Genomic DNA, 20,259 nt, shown 5'->3' on the forward strand with positions numbered 1-20,259 from the left:
TTTGATATAGCAGTGATAGAAGAAATGGTATAGTTATTTCCCTCTATACTCACCCAAATAAGTCAGAAAAATTGCAAGATTTATTACTGAAATCAGATTTCAGAGCAACTATGCAGAAATCTTTATTTTGGTCTATGCTTTCATACCTTCTTGTGCAGTCTCCCAGGAATATGTAATTTAAACTGTCTCAAATTAAGCCTATTGATTTAGAACATGATTTTGATTTATCAACAGACTTCAACAGATTAAATGACTCACTCACAGTTACACAGTTAATTATTAGTAGAAACCATCAATGAAGCTTAAATATTATGAGACTCATGGAGGAGGTGAAGATGAGCAAGACTTTAATCTTTGTCCTTTAAGTGCTGTTAGTGTCTTTAGGGAAATAGGCAGGTTATGTTTTAACAACATGCCTGCAGTATAAGGCAGAAAGTGGTACATTGCACAGGAGAGAAATACTTTGGGAATTCAGTGGAAGAAGAGATGATTTTTGATCTGAAGACAGGAGCTAGTAGAAAGGAATGGTGAGGGGAGAGCACTGGAGATAATGTTAAGTGCTAATGGAGGAAGTAAACTTTACCCAGGACTTAAAGGAAGATTAGGAATTGAGCCAGAGAGGGAGAGAATTGAACACATAAGGAGGGAAAGGCAATCAATTCCAGGAATTAAACCTATTACCCAAGATAAGATTCACAAGTGTAAATCAGACAAAGGAAAACCCAAATAGTTCAATTTGGCTGCTGCATTGGCTTGAAGGGGTGAAGTGGGAAATAAGCCTGGAGAGGTCATCAGAAGCTTTGACTGCAGCACTGATGCAGATCTTGTACTGGACTTAATAGAAAATGGGGAAATATGCCAAGGGTCTTGTGCAGGAAATAACAGGATGAAAATTAATGTTAGAAGGTGTAGAGTAGTACAGATTAGGAAGGAAAAACTGGAGAAGACAAGCAGAATAACAGTAATCCAGGTGAAAAGTAAAAAGGACTGAAGTAGAGGTCCTGCTGTAGTTGGCAAATTTTGAGTTGATACTTTCGATATTGCAACTACCAGATCATTCAGGCGTATATAGAACTTATATATATATCTATCTAGAAAAGTTTTTGAGAGACCTCACTTTGCCCCAATACTCAGAAAAAAAAGAGGGGGACAGAGAACGTGTGTGTGGAAGAGAGGAGAGAGACACTATTGCTGGATGAGTATAGAGGAAATAGGTGAGCTGGGTGGGCGTCTGACACCTCTTTGTTTTTCCCTCCACTTCACTCTTCCTCATTTGATGTTTCCTGGGCAACTGTTGAGCACTTTGAGGTATTAATGTGAATCTGAAAGGTAGATTTCTTGCCCTAAAAAGCTTACAGGTTAACTAGTGAGTGGGTGGGAAAATATATGCAGAGACATGGCAAACTAGAAAGTAACCTGAGAGGACAGAAAAAGTTCTGTAAGAATTCAGGGGAGGCAGAATGTACTTTAGACCAAAGATGTTCAAAGACCAGTTAATAAAAGAGATAGCCTCTGAACTGGATCTTGAAGGGTGGGTATGGTGAGGACATGAGGACTGGAGAGGAAGGGTGTTCTGATAGAAAGGAAAATCACGCACAAAGGCATGGGAGCACAGAACACAGGGTTGTGAGGAGAAGGCTGAGGACCTCCTTGTGGCTACAGAGTGGCTGTCAGCACAGATCAGAATCACCCAGGAAGCTTTAGAACTTATGATGCCTAGCCCATCCCAAGAATGCTGGATAATTGGTCTGAGTGGAAGGCTTTGGCATTGATATTTTTCAAAAATACCCTGGGTAATTCTAGTGGGTAAGAAGGGTTGAGACAAAAGTGTAGGAAGGAGAGTCATGGCAGAAAAGTCTTGGGAAAATAACTGAACTCCAAAAGTGGAAGCCAAATCTAATTAGTTTTTGCCACTCTATACACTTCAAGGAGATTCAGTACCATGTGTGTCACAATGACTTATAATCAAAATTTCTAAGTATGAAAATGCATATTCCATTTTGAAGGTAGGTGACATGACTTTTCTGTTGGCTAAACTTCATCGGTGTGCTTTTATAATGCAAAAGAAGATCAATTATATTAAAATGTGAAATTTTACAAGGCAAGCTCTCTTTTTGTTATCTTATTTAATGTCTAGTAGAGTACATCTTGAATATAGTTACTTGGTAAATCACTGATAACTAAACAAGCAAACCAAAAGACATGAAAAATCTCAGAGATGTATGGTTTCTATCGGATGCAGGACATTAGTGAAACAAAAAACACTATTATAGAATATGACTTTCTGGTTCCATGCTGATTGTCACAAAGTTTGGAAGGCATGTGCAATGTGGACTGTGCATGTATTTAGCAGGATTTATTTCTTTGTTCTTTTTGTATCAATACTCCTATTAAGCCCAGATTCCTCTATTTGAAAATTGTTCACAGTTGTTCAAACATAACAATGAGCTACATTGGCATGTAATCTATTGTCACAAGAGCTCTTTATCAGTACCAAGCCTGCCATGGGTTGATTAGGAGCAATTCATATTAATTCAGGAAAACATTTCCTCTTCCTCTCTTTTTCAAATTCACCAATCAGAGAACTCCAGGCTCTGTCCTTAGATATCAAACTAAATCTATCTATGGTGAGGCCCAGGAATTTATATTTTTAAAAGCCTCTTCAGGTAACTCTAAAGATTAGCTGGTTTACATAGTACTATTGTCTTAGCTGTTGCTTCACCTTAATGTATGTGCATAAAGCAATCAAACTTGATTCCTATAAAATAAGCTGTACTTCAACAGTCTTAATTTTAAGTCATTGAAATGACACATTCCTGGGACTGCACAGACCAGAAAGCACAGACCATATACCAAAGAGTGCTGGTAACAAGATACAACTGCAGTAAATGATTCTGCTAATAAATCACCATCACCGCTATTTTTGCTTCTTATTTGGATCATTATGGAAGCCAGAGAGTGGGTAGGGGCATGTGGGGGTTTACACATTCTTGCTATTACTGCCTCATGGAACTTCATTTTGTGAAGTGAGTTTGCCTAAAGGCTCAAATGAAAAAATACACATGACAGAAACTTGTAAAGCATAAACTGTTAAATGTAGGGCAGGAACTCTTTCTGGACATTTTGCCATTGTATCACCAAGGCTAGCACCATGCCTGCACACCAGTAAACATCTGTGGGGTGAATAAATTGATTATTAAATATTTGCTAAAGAAATGAATGGTAGAGTCAAAAATAATTCTTAAAAAAAACTGAGGTTAACTTAAAATATTTTAGGGTCTTAGGCACTGAAAACGTGGAGAGCTAAAGCAATTTTTAGCTAAAAACTAACAAAGTAATTGACTTCAGTGCTTTTCTGCCTAGGTAGATGGATGAATGAATTAACACTCAGGGTTCTTTGGGGGAACTTTCGAGGGTAAATGGTGATTTGTCCAGGGTAATGGCAATGAGTTAGGTGCATGGGGGAATGAGAGTAGCAATTACTTTATTATTTTTAAAATAAATGTATAGTCATTGTTATCTATTATTTTACAAGTGCTAAAAACAAATATGTCAAATTATTTCTTTTTCTCTGAGCAAAAGACTAGACACATAAGGCTTAAAATTAAAAATAAATTCAACTAATAAAATCACCTGTTTTTGTTTTTGCAGTTTTTTTAATTTAGAGGAAGATTCCAGCAACATCTTAATAGAGCTCCCCTCTCCTCTGTCCTGCCCTCTCAAGCAACCCCCACCAAGCACTTGCTACTATTAGTAGGAAAAGTGTTCATTACCTGTTTAATGCCACCTCTGCTTCTGAGGTCATTGGCTCCTCTTCATTTCCCTTGCCTCCCAGACCCTAAAATCCTAACCCGTCACAGCCTTGAAATTGATATTCTCAAAATGGAATCCTATAACATTTCTACATCCTATCAGCAGATGGTCTGAATTCAACCTCTTGGAACCTCGCCCTTCAGTGAAGGTCCTCAGTTTTAAAATCTGCTTTTTACAGGAGCCACATATAATCCTTTTTAAGAAACAAACAAACAAACAAACAAAAAGCTGAAAAGAAGTTTTAAGCAAGGCTATGCTTTCCTCAATGTCTCAGAAATGTTTCTTCAAAGTCCACTGTAAACCTAATTTAATATTGGGCCAGTGGAGCAGGGGATATCTACTGAATCACCAACACCACCTTTTTGGCCCCTGGATTTTCCTTGGAGGCCTCTTATAAATGTTGCTTTTTAACTGTGGCATAGTCACAGTTATTAAGTAAAGCTGAGGCCTTGCCAACTTTCTGGTTTTGCTACCCAAATTACTGAATGTTTGGTTGATTATAGTCCTAAAACACCCACATACTAAGTAGCTTTTAAACATTTTCTCCTCTGGGTAATCACCTGGTATATCTGAACTGAAAGCCCATCACATATAAATTAAGTATTTACTCAACTAACTACTGCTAAAATAGATGGCCATGAGGAATACATTAAAATTATATAACAGAGCTTGGCTTTTATGAATTAAAACTCCTAAAACTTAAATGTCATGTCCTCCACTTGACCTGAAAAACTGACTTTAATTTTATATGCAGTATTTAAGGAACAACCCCAAGAGATAAACACATTGTTCATAAATGTCCAATGCATGAACTCATATATGAACTGTAACACAAGAAATGTAAGCTAGAGGAAAGAAAAAAATACATTTTTTTGAATTTAGAATTTTACATATACATAAATATGTATGTGAATGTTTAGTAATAAGAGTATAAATGATAAGCCTCCAACATCTGAGCTGAATATATGCAATGAAGAGAAAGGTACATATCCCAGTAAAGCATACTTGACAAAGAAAAATTATTATTTTAAGCTTTTAATTCCAAGAGCAGCCTAATCAAAAAACATGATGCCAAAAGTAAAAGTGGCCCATATGGCCTAGAGATATAAGAAAGGAGAGATTTGAGAAAGAGAGCTTTAGGCACAGTTCATGCCCACTTTTTCACAAAATGTATTACCTCAAATCAAGAAGTACAAAAGAGAGTAGAAGTTAATTTCCTGGCAAAATGAAATGATTGAATAAGAACAAAATAATCGTTTCCCTTATGATCTTAAAACACTGATAACTAATAACACAGAAGCAGGCATCAGAAAACACGTGAATCAGGCATGGTGTCATTGCAGGTGCAAGACCACAGTTGAGGGATTATTACTAGTTCAAAGAAAGAGCATGTTTTTTTCTGGGTCTCGACAATTGAACAAGTAGTTAACTCCCATGACGTTTTCTCAGCCATTCAACACTCCCAGCAAATACTCATAATTTCTCAAAAATGGAAATCCCGAAGCAGTGAGAGTTGAAGTTTATTAGAATATGGAACACAATAGCATGAATAGTGACCAAGACCATTAGCAAGAGACAAAAATCTCATGTTGCTAACTTATAAGTGGTTATTGCTGGCTGAAATATCTTTGGCATGTACATTGGTGGCCCTGGACATACACATTGCCTCAAACAGCTGAGGTGAGCTTGAAAAAGAAAAACACAATCAAACGAACAAAAATGTCAACAACTTGGTAGGTCAGAAAACTACCTCTTAAGTATGTGAGGTTGTACCAAGGGGATAGGTTCTTAATTTTGAGGGGAAAACAACTTATTTTAAAAATCTGATAAGTTTCATGGGCTTATGATACAAACAAACAAAAAAAAATCAAACATAACCATATACAGAGTAGTATAATTGTATTTTAGGTTATTCAAAGACCTGCCTGAGTACCTTAATGTATCCCACCTGAAAATTCGCCAAGACCTGAGGATTCTCTAAAATACTTGGAAGCAATTGAAAGCAGCTAAAACTGCAGAAGAAGTTGGAAGAGACTGAGAAATGGCCATCAGGGCTCAGGCCAAGCAAAGTTGTTAAGAGGGGCAATACTTAGAATGAGTTGAAGTTACAGAGATCTTATCAGCTTTGTGATTAGGGAAAATTAGTTTACCCCTTTGAGCACTTCACCTCAGTTTTCTCACCTGTAAAAATCTAAAATTTTATAGCCATTTACAAACAGTTGTTGTGAAAATTAAATGAGGGGATGTGTTTAAAATGCCTGCCACGGTGTAGGTGCTCAGTGAATGAAGATTGCTTCCCAGTAGTGTATTACCTTAGAAACCATGAAAACTCTAAAAGAATGATCGTTTTGCATTTCAGGAGTTAAAAACTGGAAATAATTTTCATGTTCCTGACCAGGCAATGGTTAAATTATGATACATGCACACAAAGAGCAGTATGTAGCAGTTTAAAAAGTTAAAGCCATATTTACTGACGTTGATGGATTAGTACAGATGTTCAAGATATACTATTAAGTGAAAAAAGAAAATAGAAAATAATGTAGATAGACCAGGCACAGTGGCTCAGATCTGCAATCCCAGCACTTTGAAAGGCTGAAGCAGGCATATCACTTGATGTCAGCAGTTAAAGATCAGCCTGGCCAACATGCTGAAACCCCATCTCTACTACAAAAATATTAAAATTAGCTGGGCATAGTGGCATGCACCTGTAATCCTGGCTACTTGGGAGGCTGAGGCAGGAGAATCACTTAAATCTGGGAGGCAGCAGTTGCAGTGATGTGAGATTGATCATGCCACTGCACTCCAGCCTGGAGGGAGACTCTGTATCAAAAAAAAAAAAAAAGAAAGAAAGAAAAACAAGAAAGAAAGAAAGAGAGAAAAGAAAGAAAGAAAAGAAAAAATCAGAAAAAATAATTTTGTAGATAATATTCTATCCTTTGAATTAGTCATAATTGGTATAAGAATTTCCCACTTACGGACATTTAGCTTGGTTTCTGCTTTCCCTTCAGTTTAATTAACAACTCTCTACAATCAAGCTTCTGATTTTACCCCCACTTAGGACAGATTTCTAAAATGGAAACTGCTTAGTCAAAATATATGTATTTTGTAAAGCTTTAGATACATGTTGTCAAATTGCTTTGCAGTTAGACCATGTCAATTTACAATTATATCTGGGCTGTTTAAAATTTCCCATTTCCCATGCCCTCTTTATTTTGCATACTTTTTAATTTTGTTAACTTCACAGTCTAAATTTGTTTGGAGTCATTTTGATTTGCATTTTTTATTACTATTGGAAATGAACATTTCTTTTATATGCATGCTAGTATATAATATTTCTTATTTATATATTTATTTTAGAGACAGAGTCTTGCTCTGTCACAGTCCGGAGTGCAGTGGCACAATCATAACTCACTGTAGCCTAGAACTCTTGGGCTCAAATGATCCCACTTCTACCCCAGCACATCCCCGCTCCCCAGCCTCTGGCATAGCTGGGACCACAAGCACTAATCTCCATGCCTAAGTGTTTTGCGGTTTTTTTTGTTTTTTGTTTGTTTGTTTGTTTGTTTTAGAGACAGTATGTTGCCCGGGCTGGTCTCCAACTTCCGACCTCAAGCAATCCTCCTACTTTGGCTGCCCAAATTAATGAGATTACAAACTTGAGCCACCATTCCCAATCTCCTTTTTTCTAGAATTGTTATTGCCTTCTACCTACTTTCCTGTAGGGTTTTAGAGGGAATTTAAAAATAAATTTTCAAAGTGTTCTATGTATAGAGGGTAGAAAACTTTTGGCTATCATATTTTTGGTGACATGCCACAATTTATTTATCTTTTAAAGTTTACAATTGTTTTGGCATGCAAAACTTTAAATTTCAAATTTTTCTATGGTCCTAACTACTGATTTCTCTTTCTGATTGCTTCTGAATTTAAAAAGAGTGCTCTATAACAATCAGAAAAATATTTGGGTATATTTTGCTCTAAATTTGTTTATGTTCTTTTGATACATTTAAATATGTAATTCTTCTGGGATTTGGTAGAATAAGATTAGAATCTTCTCATTTTGTTCCACCAATTATTATTTTTCAGTAACTTTTTACTGTTGGTCTTACTCCAATGTCTTGTTTTACCCATATTTTATACTTGTCTTGGAGTGCCATCTCTCCTGGGACCCAGTAATGGTTTCAGGCAGTAAGTAATATTTTCACAGCTCCTTATAGCGCCATGAATGTGAAGGGAGAGCTTTCTAAGTGCTGAATTTTCTCAGCCAGTTACATTGTTTGCTGTTACTGTTGTGTATGTGTGACTGCTTTTAGCACTCTTTTTATACATTATTAAGAAACAATTTTTAAAAGAATATAGAAGCATCATTCTCACATAGATATAAAGTAAACATGTGGCAAAGATCTTTAACTCATTAATTAATTAATGAGAGTCCAGTAAGGTGTTACAACTGGTTCCAGAGAATTCAAAGAGCAGAGACATAAAAAGTGAATAAACAGATTTTAAAATATTTACATATAAATTTAAAAGGGTCTGTAAAAATCAATGCAAAAATTATTTGAATTATTGTTGGATTTCTACAATTTGCCGAATTGTAATATAGATCCTAAATGAGAAAGGCTAAATGAGTGAATAGTTAAGATACCCACTGTTTGATTTTTTTGCCCATTTCAAAGTTTCTCACAAGTTTCCCTGGCAGTCTGTCTCCTTCCCTCTTTTTATCATAATAATTTTTGAAAGGTTATCTTGATCATAAAATATAGCTAGTCTTATTAGATTTGCCTTACTGTTTATATAGGTGTAGCAAAAGTGTTATTTTACCATATAGGTCACCATAAGTTTGTAAATTCTAAAGCTATACAATTTTGAAGAAATACAAGAAATCTCAAACTGGACTTCTAAAGCCCTCTATTAATGGTCATCCTGATGCTTGAAAACTAAATCCAAGAAATTCTGTCCACAAGATTTCACCTATAAAACCTACAACTTTGGGTAAATTAGTCTCTTTTAAAAGTCTCAAGATATCTTAAGATAAGTTATACATAGTATACAATATTCTTGACCATTAAAGCCAAGAAGTAGACCAGTTTTTCTGGAAGGTCTCTGTAAATACTACCTCCATAAGTCAAATCAAACTTAATTCCTTAAAAGTCGCTGTTTCTATATGATTCAATGAACATTGTTTTCAAACGTGACATTACAAAGAAGGCTTTGGTTTTATAATCTGTACAATTATATCCTGGTAAAAAGATAACAGGTTCTTACTGAACTGATGCAGATTACTAAATGGCCATGGTAAGTAAAAAGACAATAATAATTTCTGAGTCCTAGAGGAATAAATGAAAATCAGATATCATTTTCAAATGCTTCATTTCATTTTATAAAGTAGATTCTACTAAATTTCTATGCATTACAGATTTATTAAGAAGAAGGAGAAAGGGTGTTCTTACATACCCAAAGGATTATAAATCATTCTATTATAAAGACACACACACATGTATGTTCACTGCAGCACTGTTTACAATAGCAAAGACCTGGAACCAACCCAAATGCCCATCGATGATAGACTGGATAAAGAAAACGTGGTACATATACATCATGGAATACTATACAGCCATAAAAAACGATGAGTTCGTGTCCTTTGTAGGGGCATGGATGAATCCGGAAACCATCATTCTCAGCAAACTGACACAAGAACAGAAAATCAAACACCACATGTTCTCACTCATAGGCGGGTGTTGAACAATGAGAATGCATGGACACAGGGAGGGAAGCATCACACACTGGGGTCTGTTGCGGGGGACTAAGGAAGGGACAGCCGGGCATAGGAAGATTGGGGAGGGATAACATGGGAAGAAATGTCAGATATAGGTGACAGGGGGATGGAGGCAGCAAACCACATTGCCATGTATGTACCTATGCAACAATCCTGCATGATCTGCACATGTACCCTAAAACCTAAAGTACAATAAAAAAAAATTTTAAAAAATGAGTTATTAAGTATAGCACAATTTAACTTTTAATTTTCTAATTTTTTGGAATTTTATGAATATTTGGTTTACATAAGAACATATTTATGTAAGAACTCTATAAGCCAATCAGAACAGAGTTTCTTTAATTTAGGAGATATTTTAATCTAATTCATTACCCTCCAGAGAGAGGAAAATATTATGCATTCATTCAAAAAGAGATAAAGGTTTTTCTAAAGTATAAGCATCTAGACACACAGACACAAGACTGCTTATAACTTCAGATCTAAGTGTTAGCCACATATCAGAAGTAAACACACAAAAAAATCACCAGTTCATATATCAAAGAGGTCTACTGTTTCCTGATGGGTCCAAGAGTCTTCATTTGAGCTCAAAACAGACAAGTAATAAACAATAAAAATAAAATGCTTAAAAAAGATTATTGTCTATCACACAACACACAAAAAAATCACCAGTTCATATATCAAAGAGTTCTACTGTTTCCTGATGGGTCCAAGAGTCCTAATTTGAGCTCAAAACAGACAAGTAACAAACAATAAAAATAAAATGCTTAAAAAAAGATTATTGTCTATCACATAAGGAGAATAAATCTCTATAATCCATTAATCCTTTTACAGAGATCACAATGGCTAGCCCACAACATTCTGAATCACTGCTGTCACCAGCAGGAAATAATTTGTCAACCTCAAAAGTTCCAAAGACAAAAACAATACACAAAAATAGCCAAAAAGGAAAATATAGAGACAGAAGATCCGCAGAGTTAAATTTCTATTGCTACTAGGGATTTACCTTTGGGAGTCTGGGTTTAAGACCCCCAGGGGTACAACACACTTCCATCATGCAGGTTATTCATCTATCAGAGGAATCCACCAACTACTGGCAGTAGAATCTCCAAAATATTTACAAGATAATTTTTTAAAGGGTGTAATCATAATTCTTATGCAGATATAACAAATGTTCAAATTATTTCATTTAATTCATTAATTATAGAAGAAACCAGTTAGATATTATAGCCAGTTCAAAGGAGAATTCAAAGAGCGGAACATATCTGCATAGGGAATAAGGAAAATCGAAATAAAATAGATACAAAACAGGTCTCTATACAGGACAATGATTAATTGAATTTCACTAGGCACAATTATTTTGCATCTTTGTGGGCAAGATATTTCACATTATTATCAATTTTATACAACTTAAAGAGTTGTAAAATAGCACAAAAACAATAAAAAGCGAAACTAACTTAGATGGGGGCACAGTCAGGACACTCACTTTGTTTAGCACAATAAATTAAGTACCATGTGGAAAAGGCAATACCAAGGCTTCTCTTTATCCTCAATTCTAAATTTATAATTATCTCTTCTTAAAAGAGCAAATAATCTCATTTTTACATCAAATATACAAAAGGCCTAGTAACTAAAATTTTCTAATTCTACATATTGTGCAACTCTTTTGGAATCATTTTTTTCCCATCTGTTGAAGCATCAGCCTCACCCAAACTTCTTTCTTCTCTCCTTGTCAATACCATATTAATAAATTCTTGTTTCCATAGAGGCTTTCTAGAAGCCTATTAGTATGATAAGCTATCCTGAATTTTTTTAAAAAGATGAAATCCTTTTAAAAACTTATAATTTGAAGGAAAAAATAAAAGCAGATCAAATAGTTTTTGAAGTGATGAGAAAGATGCTTTATGTGAAGCTCACCATGGACAGGTACTTCCACTGGTCTGAACCAATCCCAAACTTGAGAGATATTATATGACAAACTTGAAATCAAGATAGGATTCTTTTTGAATTATTACCCTGAAGTCACATGTGTTTGTAAAGCCCTTCTACAGTTAGTGACTCATGGAGTTCAGTAGAGTCTAGACAAACATGAGCCTGTGACACTGCTTTGATCCTGGGCATTTTCAGTAATATCACAACCCAGGGCCTCAAAGCTCCTAATTGGAGTTATCATCACTCCTGAGAAAAAGACTGGGGCAGGGGGCGGTGGGGGACATGTATCTACGTCCATGGAAATAGCCTTGCTAGTTTTGTTTTCTACAATATAAAGCAAAAAAAAAGGAAAGAAAAAAAGAAAAAGTAAGGCCAATTATTTGCATAGACTTGACTAACAATGTAATTTATGTACTTTAGGCGCAGCCAGGTGACAACTCTACTAGAATCCCTATTCCAACAGAACTCTACATACAAGCTGTCATTTTTGACCACATTTCCAGAAGGAAGACTTAAGCACCAACAAGTTAGTTTCCTAATACTTTACTAAATTTAAATAAATTCCATAGACAGCGCAAATTAGAATAATAAATCAACTCTGTAGCTGGAAGGCAAATTAGTACAATAAAGTTAATAAAGAAATTAGAAAGAAAACTGTAATATTGACTGTCCTTTTATTACACAGATAGCCTCTAAGCTGATTGCAACAGTTCATGGGAGAGAATTCTGGTGCTACTTCAAAGATACTATAATTGGTGACATATTATGTAGCTCAGATTTTCAAAACGAAAAAACTGTTCCAGATCCTACTATTGCTAAATTGAATGGACCAAGCTTTTGCCATATAGCAATGCTAGCTGCTAAAATCATTGAAAATTGACTGTTAAGGGGTCCTAAATTGGCAGTCAAGTATAAGCAAATATAAATACAAGGTTTATTCAATAGTGCTAAACAAGTAAGTAAAATCTGCAATATCCCATGAGATGATGTATATAATGAATGAAAGTGTTTAATATGCATGTATGCCTAGATAACATGAATCCTGTAACAATGAAGCTCAGGAAATGAAACCTAAAGGAAACTAGATTTTAGAAAAATCAAGACATTATGGTAGAAATAAGCATTTTTTTTTCCTACTGTGCCCTGTAGGTGACTCTTGGGCAGAAAAGATATTATTTGAAGGCCATTTTTTATTAAAAAATAATATTTGGTTATTTCTCTTCTTTTTCCCATTCAATTTGCTTCCTTTTAAACAACCCTGTACTAGGCAATTAGGTGGAGATAAGCCCAGTGGAAATCTGCTTAGGTGTGGGGTTGGGAGAGCCCAAAGCAGGAAGTCACAGTTCAAATGCAAGGGTGTATTCACGGGGAAGGTGATGGCTTGGCACAATATGCCAGATCCCAAGTAGGGTGAGTGGAGTGGTGTTAAATTGGAATTGGGCATATCAGGGTGATCGCATCACTTTCAATGTATACAATATATAGAATAGATATAGAATATACATATGTGCATATATAGTCCCTCACTCTGTTCACTGGAAGAGCCCAGGAGCAGCCACCCACCAATGTCAATGAGCGTACCTAGTGTCCAGACCTTAGATTCTCAACACCATTTTCCACCAAAAAAACAGAGATGGGGATCCTTGGGAAAACAACTAATTTAGGGGCTGAAGCAGGAAAAATGCAAGAGTCTAGAATATCGTTTTGTGCCAGAAATTTTAAAAGTTCTCAAAAACAAATGGGATTTATCAAAAGGATCACGGAACTCAGTTTGTAGGGTACCCTCTGGCCAAATCTGGGGCAATTGGGGCATCAGAAAATTGATAATTACAGAGATAAAATAAGAAGCAATGAGTCCATGTTGATCTACAGACATGAATAAATTGGAAATTAGATAATAAAGAGGATATAGTGTTTATAAAATATTTATTAATTACAGAGAAAACAATGGCAGATACCACTTTCAGCAAATTATCAAAGAAAATATTGTCAGTAATGAAGCAAAATGAAATTATGCCATAGCAAATAAGATTCATGTGTCAGTCAATAGTCAAATACGACATTTGAAATTGGAAGAGCAAGGCTTATCTGATGCAACAGAGGAACGTAGCGTCCCCTTTGTAATAATACTTCCAAAGTTGCATAACCTGAATCTAATCAATAGAAAACTCAGACAAACCCAGATCCAAGGATGTTATTCAAAATAACCGGCCTGTAATCTTTAGAAGTGTCAAGATCATGACAGTGAAGGTAAAAAGAGAAACTGTCCCAGGCTGGAGAAGAATAGAGAGAAAGACATCACAATGAAATACAACACATGATTCTGAAGTGGATCCTTATTTTATAAAGGGAATTTGGGGGCAACTGGTGAAAATTTAATTTTTCCAACTGGCAAAAATTTAAGGTTCTAATGATTAAGTGGTAGTAATATAAGAATATTTATTTCCCAATTTTGATGGTTATATTGTGGTTAGATTAATTCCTACTTTTGATTATATTGTGGTTATGTAGTAGAATGTTCTTAAATGTAGGAAATTACATTAGAGTTCAAGGAAGAATCATGTTAGTAGATTGTTTATAAATAATTCAGGGGAAAAAGCTTTTGCTGGTGTACTTACAACTTTTCTGTTGTAATAAAATAAATGTTTGACTTATTAAATTTATAAATTAAAAACCATAGTTTCATATACTTTGTAATGTATGAATTTTTTATTCTATCTATAGATTTGACCAAATTTTAACACTTTTATGGGCCCTTCTATAGTTTAACTAAATTCCTTTGAACATTTTAAATTTTAATTATAAACTTTATTATATTTAATTTTCTAAGGATTTAAAATTTTTAGCTAAAATAAGCTTTCCCATGCATTTAAATGACTATTTTTAAACCTAATGGAATAAATATAATGACTCTTAAGTTTGCTTAAGATATTCCAGTATGGCTTATAAATGCATAAAATTTAAACTTAAAATCATGTCTGAGTCAATTATTCAAGTATAACACATTAAATTGGAATAACAAGACTTATCTGTTAGATATTCTGTATTGTAATATGCCAACTTCTCTAAAACATAGCTACTTATTTTTAAATGTAGGTATTTACAATTTTTAAAATGACAAATATTATTTGCAATTTATTCCTATATTTAATGCTAAGTTTTAAAGTACTAAAAAGTCAATTATATTATCACAAGTAGTTTTTATATTAGCCTCTGAACTGAATTTACTGACAGTAAATACTAATTGGAAATTTAAGTTGGGTTTTGAGATGTATTTGTTTGCAAGGACTGCTCTAATAAAATCCCACAGACTGGGTGGCTTAAACACAGAAATGTCTTTTCTCGCAGTTCTGGATTTTGGATTTCCAAGATCAAGTGTCAGTAGGTCTGGTTTCTTCTAAGGCCTGTCTTCTTGCCTCACCAATGGCAATCTTCTCTGGATGTCCTCACATGCTCTTCCCTCTCTGTGCACATCCCCGGTATCTTTCTGTGTATCTAAATTTGCTTTTCTTATAAGAACACCAGCCAGACTGGATTAAGGTCCACTCTGCTAACCTCATTTTAACTTAATTATCTCTTTAGAACCCATATCTCTAACAGATGAGCATATAGTTTTCAACATACGAGTTTTGGACAGACAATTCAGACCATAGCATGGCACATAGATTACAAGCATCCAGGACATTTCCCAGTGATTAGACACTAATGGCCAATGCTAAGCCAAGTCTAGACCTCTGAGGATTCCAGCATCATGCCTTTTAAATTAAGGCGGTCTTGTCTAAGTGCCCTGGATTCAAATTTCTTATTATCTAATACTCTTAATCTGATTTGAGTTTTATCATCAACTGAGGTTGACTGATAGTCAATGAGTCTATGCGTGGTGTCATTCATGAGTCTATGCGTGGTGTCATTCTATTTCTAAATTGTTTTCATATTCTTTCTATTGGCCAGGATACAACCCCTATAAAAGATTTAATGGCATCTGATTGTATTGAGCATTATCTCTCAAGTCTTAACTTGACCTGTTGTCACAGTTCTAAAGTCACACTAATGCAGCTATTGGAACTTGGAAAGTCCTTTGTGAAAACTTATTGAGAAGATTTACACCCAGTAAAGAAGAGAGATCGATTAGGGAACTGATATGAATGAGTTCAGGTACACTAAGAAAGTAATTTTAACCTGAAGCTAATGGTTGAATGCAGAACCAAGGAAAGGGGACATGTGAAATGTACATGATAATCTCCATAAAGAACAGTGAGCCAAAGAGGCATGACTGAAGAATGAACTAGCCAACTGAAGGGAAATGAAACAAGGAGTGGAACAATGCAATAAAGAATAAAGCACATTAAGAACCAGACTATTTGTGAAGCTGAGTTGGTATTTGGGCACATTAGCTTATCTCTCCAGACTTTGGCTCCTAAAGGTCCCTTCATATTCAAAACATCTATGATTCCTCCTTGCTGTTTCTTCAATATATTTGTAGACTCCCCCAGCTGAAGAGACTCGCCTAGTAAGTTAGATGTGAAAGGAATATGTTTATATTTCAGGAATAATCATAATCAAAGACTTGAACACTCTCAGAATTCCTTGTCTATCTTGCTAGTATTGAGTTCTCTCTATGCATCATTTCCTCTTTCTGGAAAGCAGCCTCTGTGTTTCTCTAGAGCTTCTGTTGTCACAGAAAATATGTTCTGAACCATTCTAGAGTCTCATACTCTTTTTCTCTCCCTTTCCCTATCTCCTTGCCACTATCCCTCCCTCCTCTCCTTCCCCTTCCACCACTTTTTCCCAAGTCCAGAATTTCAGAGAAGGAACATTTGACTCAGTTGGCATTTTTTGAGATTTTGTTTGTTTGCTTGCAAGCCCCAAAAAAGACAAAAACTAAAGAAAAGAAAAAATCCTCACACATTGAAACAGAGATAAGGTACTGGAATCCAGAGTTAAGACTTGAGAAAGAAAGAATACAGAGGAATTGAGGAAGCCTCTCTGTCTGTCAAGCACTGGCAGTAATAGAGCTAAGCTCCAAATTCTCCCCAGTCCCTTTATGTAAATCCCACATTTTGAATTTCCAGGAGTGGAAACCTGATTGACCACACTAGTGTCAGGGTTTCCTTCTTGAATAAATCATCAATGGTCAGGGTCAGATGGTTAGATATAATACCTAGAGGTTCATCCCTGTGTGTCAAGGGCTGTTTCCAGAGAGGGAAATTTTCATGAGTTGAAAAGACATCACCAGAAATATCTGCTATAAAATCGCTTGAAACATGTACTTTGAAACAAACTTTGCTAAAATTTAGTAAGTAGATGTTGACTCAATTTAATGTTAGAATTTTTACTGGGAGGGATACTTCTTTCCTAAGTTGTTTTCGGGTTTTTTTGGATATTTCACCAGGAATGTGTATCAGTGTTTTCTTCCAAATTCAGTTTTGTTAATCAATTAAAACTATGTTTATAAATAAAATTGTTATATGATAAGCTTTGTATATAAATTTTAAGACGCTTTTCAGTTAAAATGCATCTTGAATTTATTCAATAAATTTTTCAAATTGATTTGCTTGTATGTTATTTGGAAATTTTGCAACTCTTCTTATAGGAGCACTTAATTATGTGTGTAGTTTTTTCTTTCCCTTCTGGCCGGTAACACTTGATTTATGGACACTGAATATCGAATTTCATGCAATTTTTTTAAAAATTTACAGACTTTATATTTTTATATCAATGTTAGGTTTACAAAATAATTGAACACAAAGAACAGATAGTTTCCATATACCTTTTCTCCATTACATATTCACACAGATTCCCCTATTGCACGAGTGTGATATATTTGTTATAACTGATGAACCAGTATTGAAAAATGTTAACTAAAGTCCATAGTTTACATTAGGGATCACTCTTTGTGTTGTTCAGTTTTATAGGTGTTTTTTTCTTCTTTTTAATCTTTTTTTCAGAGACAGGGTTCACTCTGTTGTCCAGGCGGGAGTGCAGTGGCACAATCATAGCTCATTGTAACCTTGAACTCCTGAGCTCAAGCAGTCTTCCTGCCTCAGTCTCCCAAGTAGCTAGGACTACAGGCACACGCCATCACACCTGGCCCAGTTCTGTAGGTTTTAACAAATACATGCTGTTTTGTACCCACCATTTCAGTATCATACAAAACAGTTTCACTGTCCTGAAAATCACGTTTGCTCCACCTACTCATTCTTTCCTCCTTACCCTCTTAAATCTCTAGGAAACTCTACTGTTTTTACTGTCTTTATAGTTTTGCCTTTTCTAGACTGTCGTACAGTTGGAATCATATATGGCATCTTTCACTTAGCAATATGCATTTAAATTTCCTCAATAAATTTTCATGGCTTTGATGGCTCATTTCTTTTTCAATCACTGAATCATATTACCTTGTATGGATGTATGACAGTCTGTTTATTCATTCACCTATGGAAGAAAATCTTGATTGTTTCCAGGTTTTGACAATTATCAATAAAACTGCCATAAACATTTGTGTCCGGGGATTTTATGAACGTAAGTTTTCAACTCATTTGGGTAAATATCTAGGAGCATGATTGCTGGATCATATGGGTTAGCTTTGTAAGAAACTGACAAATTGTCTCACAAAGTAACTATACTATTTTGTATTCCCACCATTAATGAATAAGAGTTCCTGTTGCCCCGCATTCTAGTCAGCACTTAGTAGTGTCAGTGTTTTTTAATTTTAGCAATTCTAATTGTTGTGTAGTAGTGTCTTATTGTTTTATTTGTGATTTCCTGAAGACATATGGTGTTGAGCATGTTTTCATGTACTTATTTGTCATCTCTATGTCTTTCTTGATGTGGTAGCTGTTCATATATTTTGCCCACTTTTTAATTGGGTTGTTTGTTATTGTTAAGTTTTAAGAGTTTCTTTGCATATTTTGGATGTGAGTCCTTTATCAAATGTGTTTTACAAATGTTTTTTTCCCCAGTCTGTGGCTTGTCTCTTCATATATAGTTTTCTTAATGCTATAGCTAACAGATTTATTTAAATATCAACATTAAATTGGCTTTTTCCATATTATAGAAAAGTATGCAGAATTTGTGTTATCTATATTTTTAAGTTTGACATAACCCTCAAAAGTAAGCCATATGGATTAAAAGCTTTTGAGAAAAAAGTATTTTTTTTTTGAGCCAAATTGGCTCAACTTGAATAGTAAATTTTCTCAAAAATAATCTACTTCTTTGAAATATTAATATATTTTATAGAATTGTATAAAATATATTTTATGATATATTCCCTTTGTTCTTTTTATAATATCAAATTTCTGATCCCTACTGTATCTGTGGGAAATACCATTCTGGACATAGGCTTTGGGAAAGATTTCAAGATGAAGGTGCCAAAAGCAATTGCAATTAAAACAAAAATTGACAATTGGGACCTGATTAAGCTAAAGAGTTTCTGCACAGCAAATAAGATTATCAACAGAGTAAACAGATAACCCACAGAATGGGAGAAAATTTGGCAGCCTGTGCATCCAACAAAGGTCTAATATCCAGAATCTATAAGGAATTTAAATTAACAAGTAAAAAATTCCATTAAAAAGTAGGCAAAGAACATGAACAAAAACTTTGAAAAAGAAAACATACATGAAGCCAACAATCATATTAAAAAATGCTCAACATCCCTAACCATTAGAGACATGCAAATCAAAACCATAATGAGATACCATCTCACACCAGTCAGAATGGCTATTACTACAAAGTCAAAAAATAACAGATGCTGGTAAGGATGTGGAGAAAAGAGAACATTATACACTGCTGGTGGGAATGTAAATTAGTTCAGCCATTGTGGAAATCAGTGTAGCAATTTCTCAGAGAACTTAAAACAGAAGTACCATTCAACCAAGCAATCTCATTAGTGGGTATATGCCTGAAGGAATACAAATTATTTTTCTATAAAGACACATGCATGTGTATGTTTATTTCAGCACTATTCACAATAGCAAAGACATGGAATCAACTTAAATACCCATCAACCATAGAAAAGATAAAGAAAATGTGGTATATATATATACCATGGAATACTATGCAGCCACACCCAAAAAAATGTGATCATGTCCTTTGCAGGAACATGGATGGAACTGGAGGCTATTATTCTAAGAAAATTAATGCAGGAACAGAAAACCAACTACTGCATGTTCTCACTTGTAAGTTGGAGATGAGCATTGTGTACTTGAGGATAGAAGACTAGAGCGAGAGACTCAAACAACTACTTATTGGGTACTATGTTTATTACTTGGATGATGAAATAATCTGTACACCAAACACCTGTGACACACAGTTTACCTGTATAACAAACCTGCACATATAACCTGAACCTAAAATAAAATCTTAAAAACTAAATAAATAAAATAAAATTTGTATTGTATCTCTTGTTATATTTTAGTTATATAAGATTTGGTTTTAAGGAACTTACCACTTTAATTGATTCTGATTTTGTTTTTCTGTTCTTTTCATTACTTCCTTTTTGCCTTTTTTTAGGTATATTGTGTTGTTTTTCCCAACTTCTTAAGTTGTGATCAGTGATATATTTTTATCTCTTTTCCGAAAAAATAACACAAAATATTTCTTTCTGAGTACAGCTTTGGCCAAATTCCACAAATTTTGATAATTAATGTTCTCATTTTTCTTACTTAACAATTATTCCATACTTATAGATTTGTATCCAACATTTCTGTTGGACTTTTTTTAAATTTCAAGGTAATTCCCATTAC

General features: G+C 34.6%; 1 protein-coding gene across 2 annotated transcripts in view; it reads left to right on the plus strand.

Moving 5' to 3' along the window:
* CFAP299 (cilia and flagella associated protein 299) overlaps window positions 1-12,169 on the plus strand; it is a 622,065-nt gene extending 609,896 nt beyond the window's left edge. For both annotated transcript variants that reach the window (XM_012447076.2, XM_012447077.2), the window contains one exon: window positions 11,936-12,169. In XM_012447076.2, the coding sequence (XP_012302499.1) occupies window positions 11,936-12,031 (96 nt within the window). In that variant the 3' untranslated portion in view covers window positions 12,032-12,169. The remainder of the gene's footprint in view (window positions 1-11,935) is intronic.
* Window positions 12,170-20,259: the final 8,090 nt, after the last annotated feature.

Source organism: Aotus nancymaae, unplaced genomic scaffold (genome assembly GCF_030222135.1).
Source record: "Aotus nancymaae isolate 86718 unplaced genomic scaffold, 86718_ANA_hifiasm-v0.15.2.pri h1tg000006l, whole genome shotgun sequence".
In the NCBI taxonomy this organism is placed as follows: Eukaryota; Metazoa; Chordata; class Mammalia; order Primates; family Aotidae; genus Aotus; species Aotus nancymaae.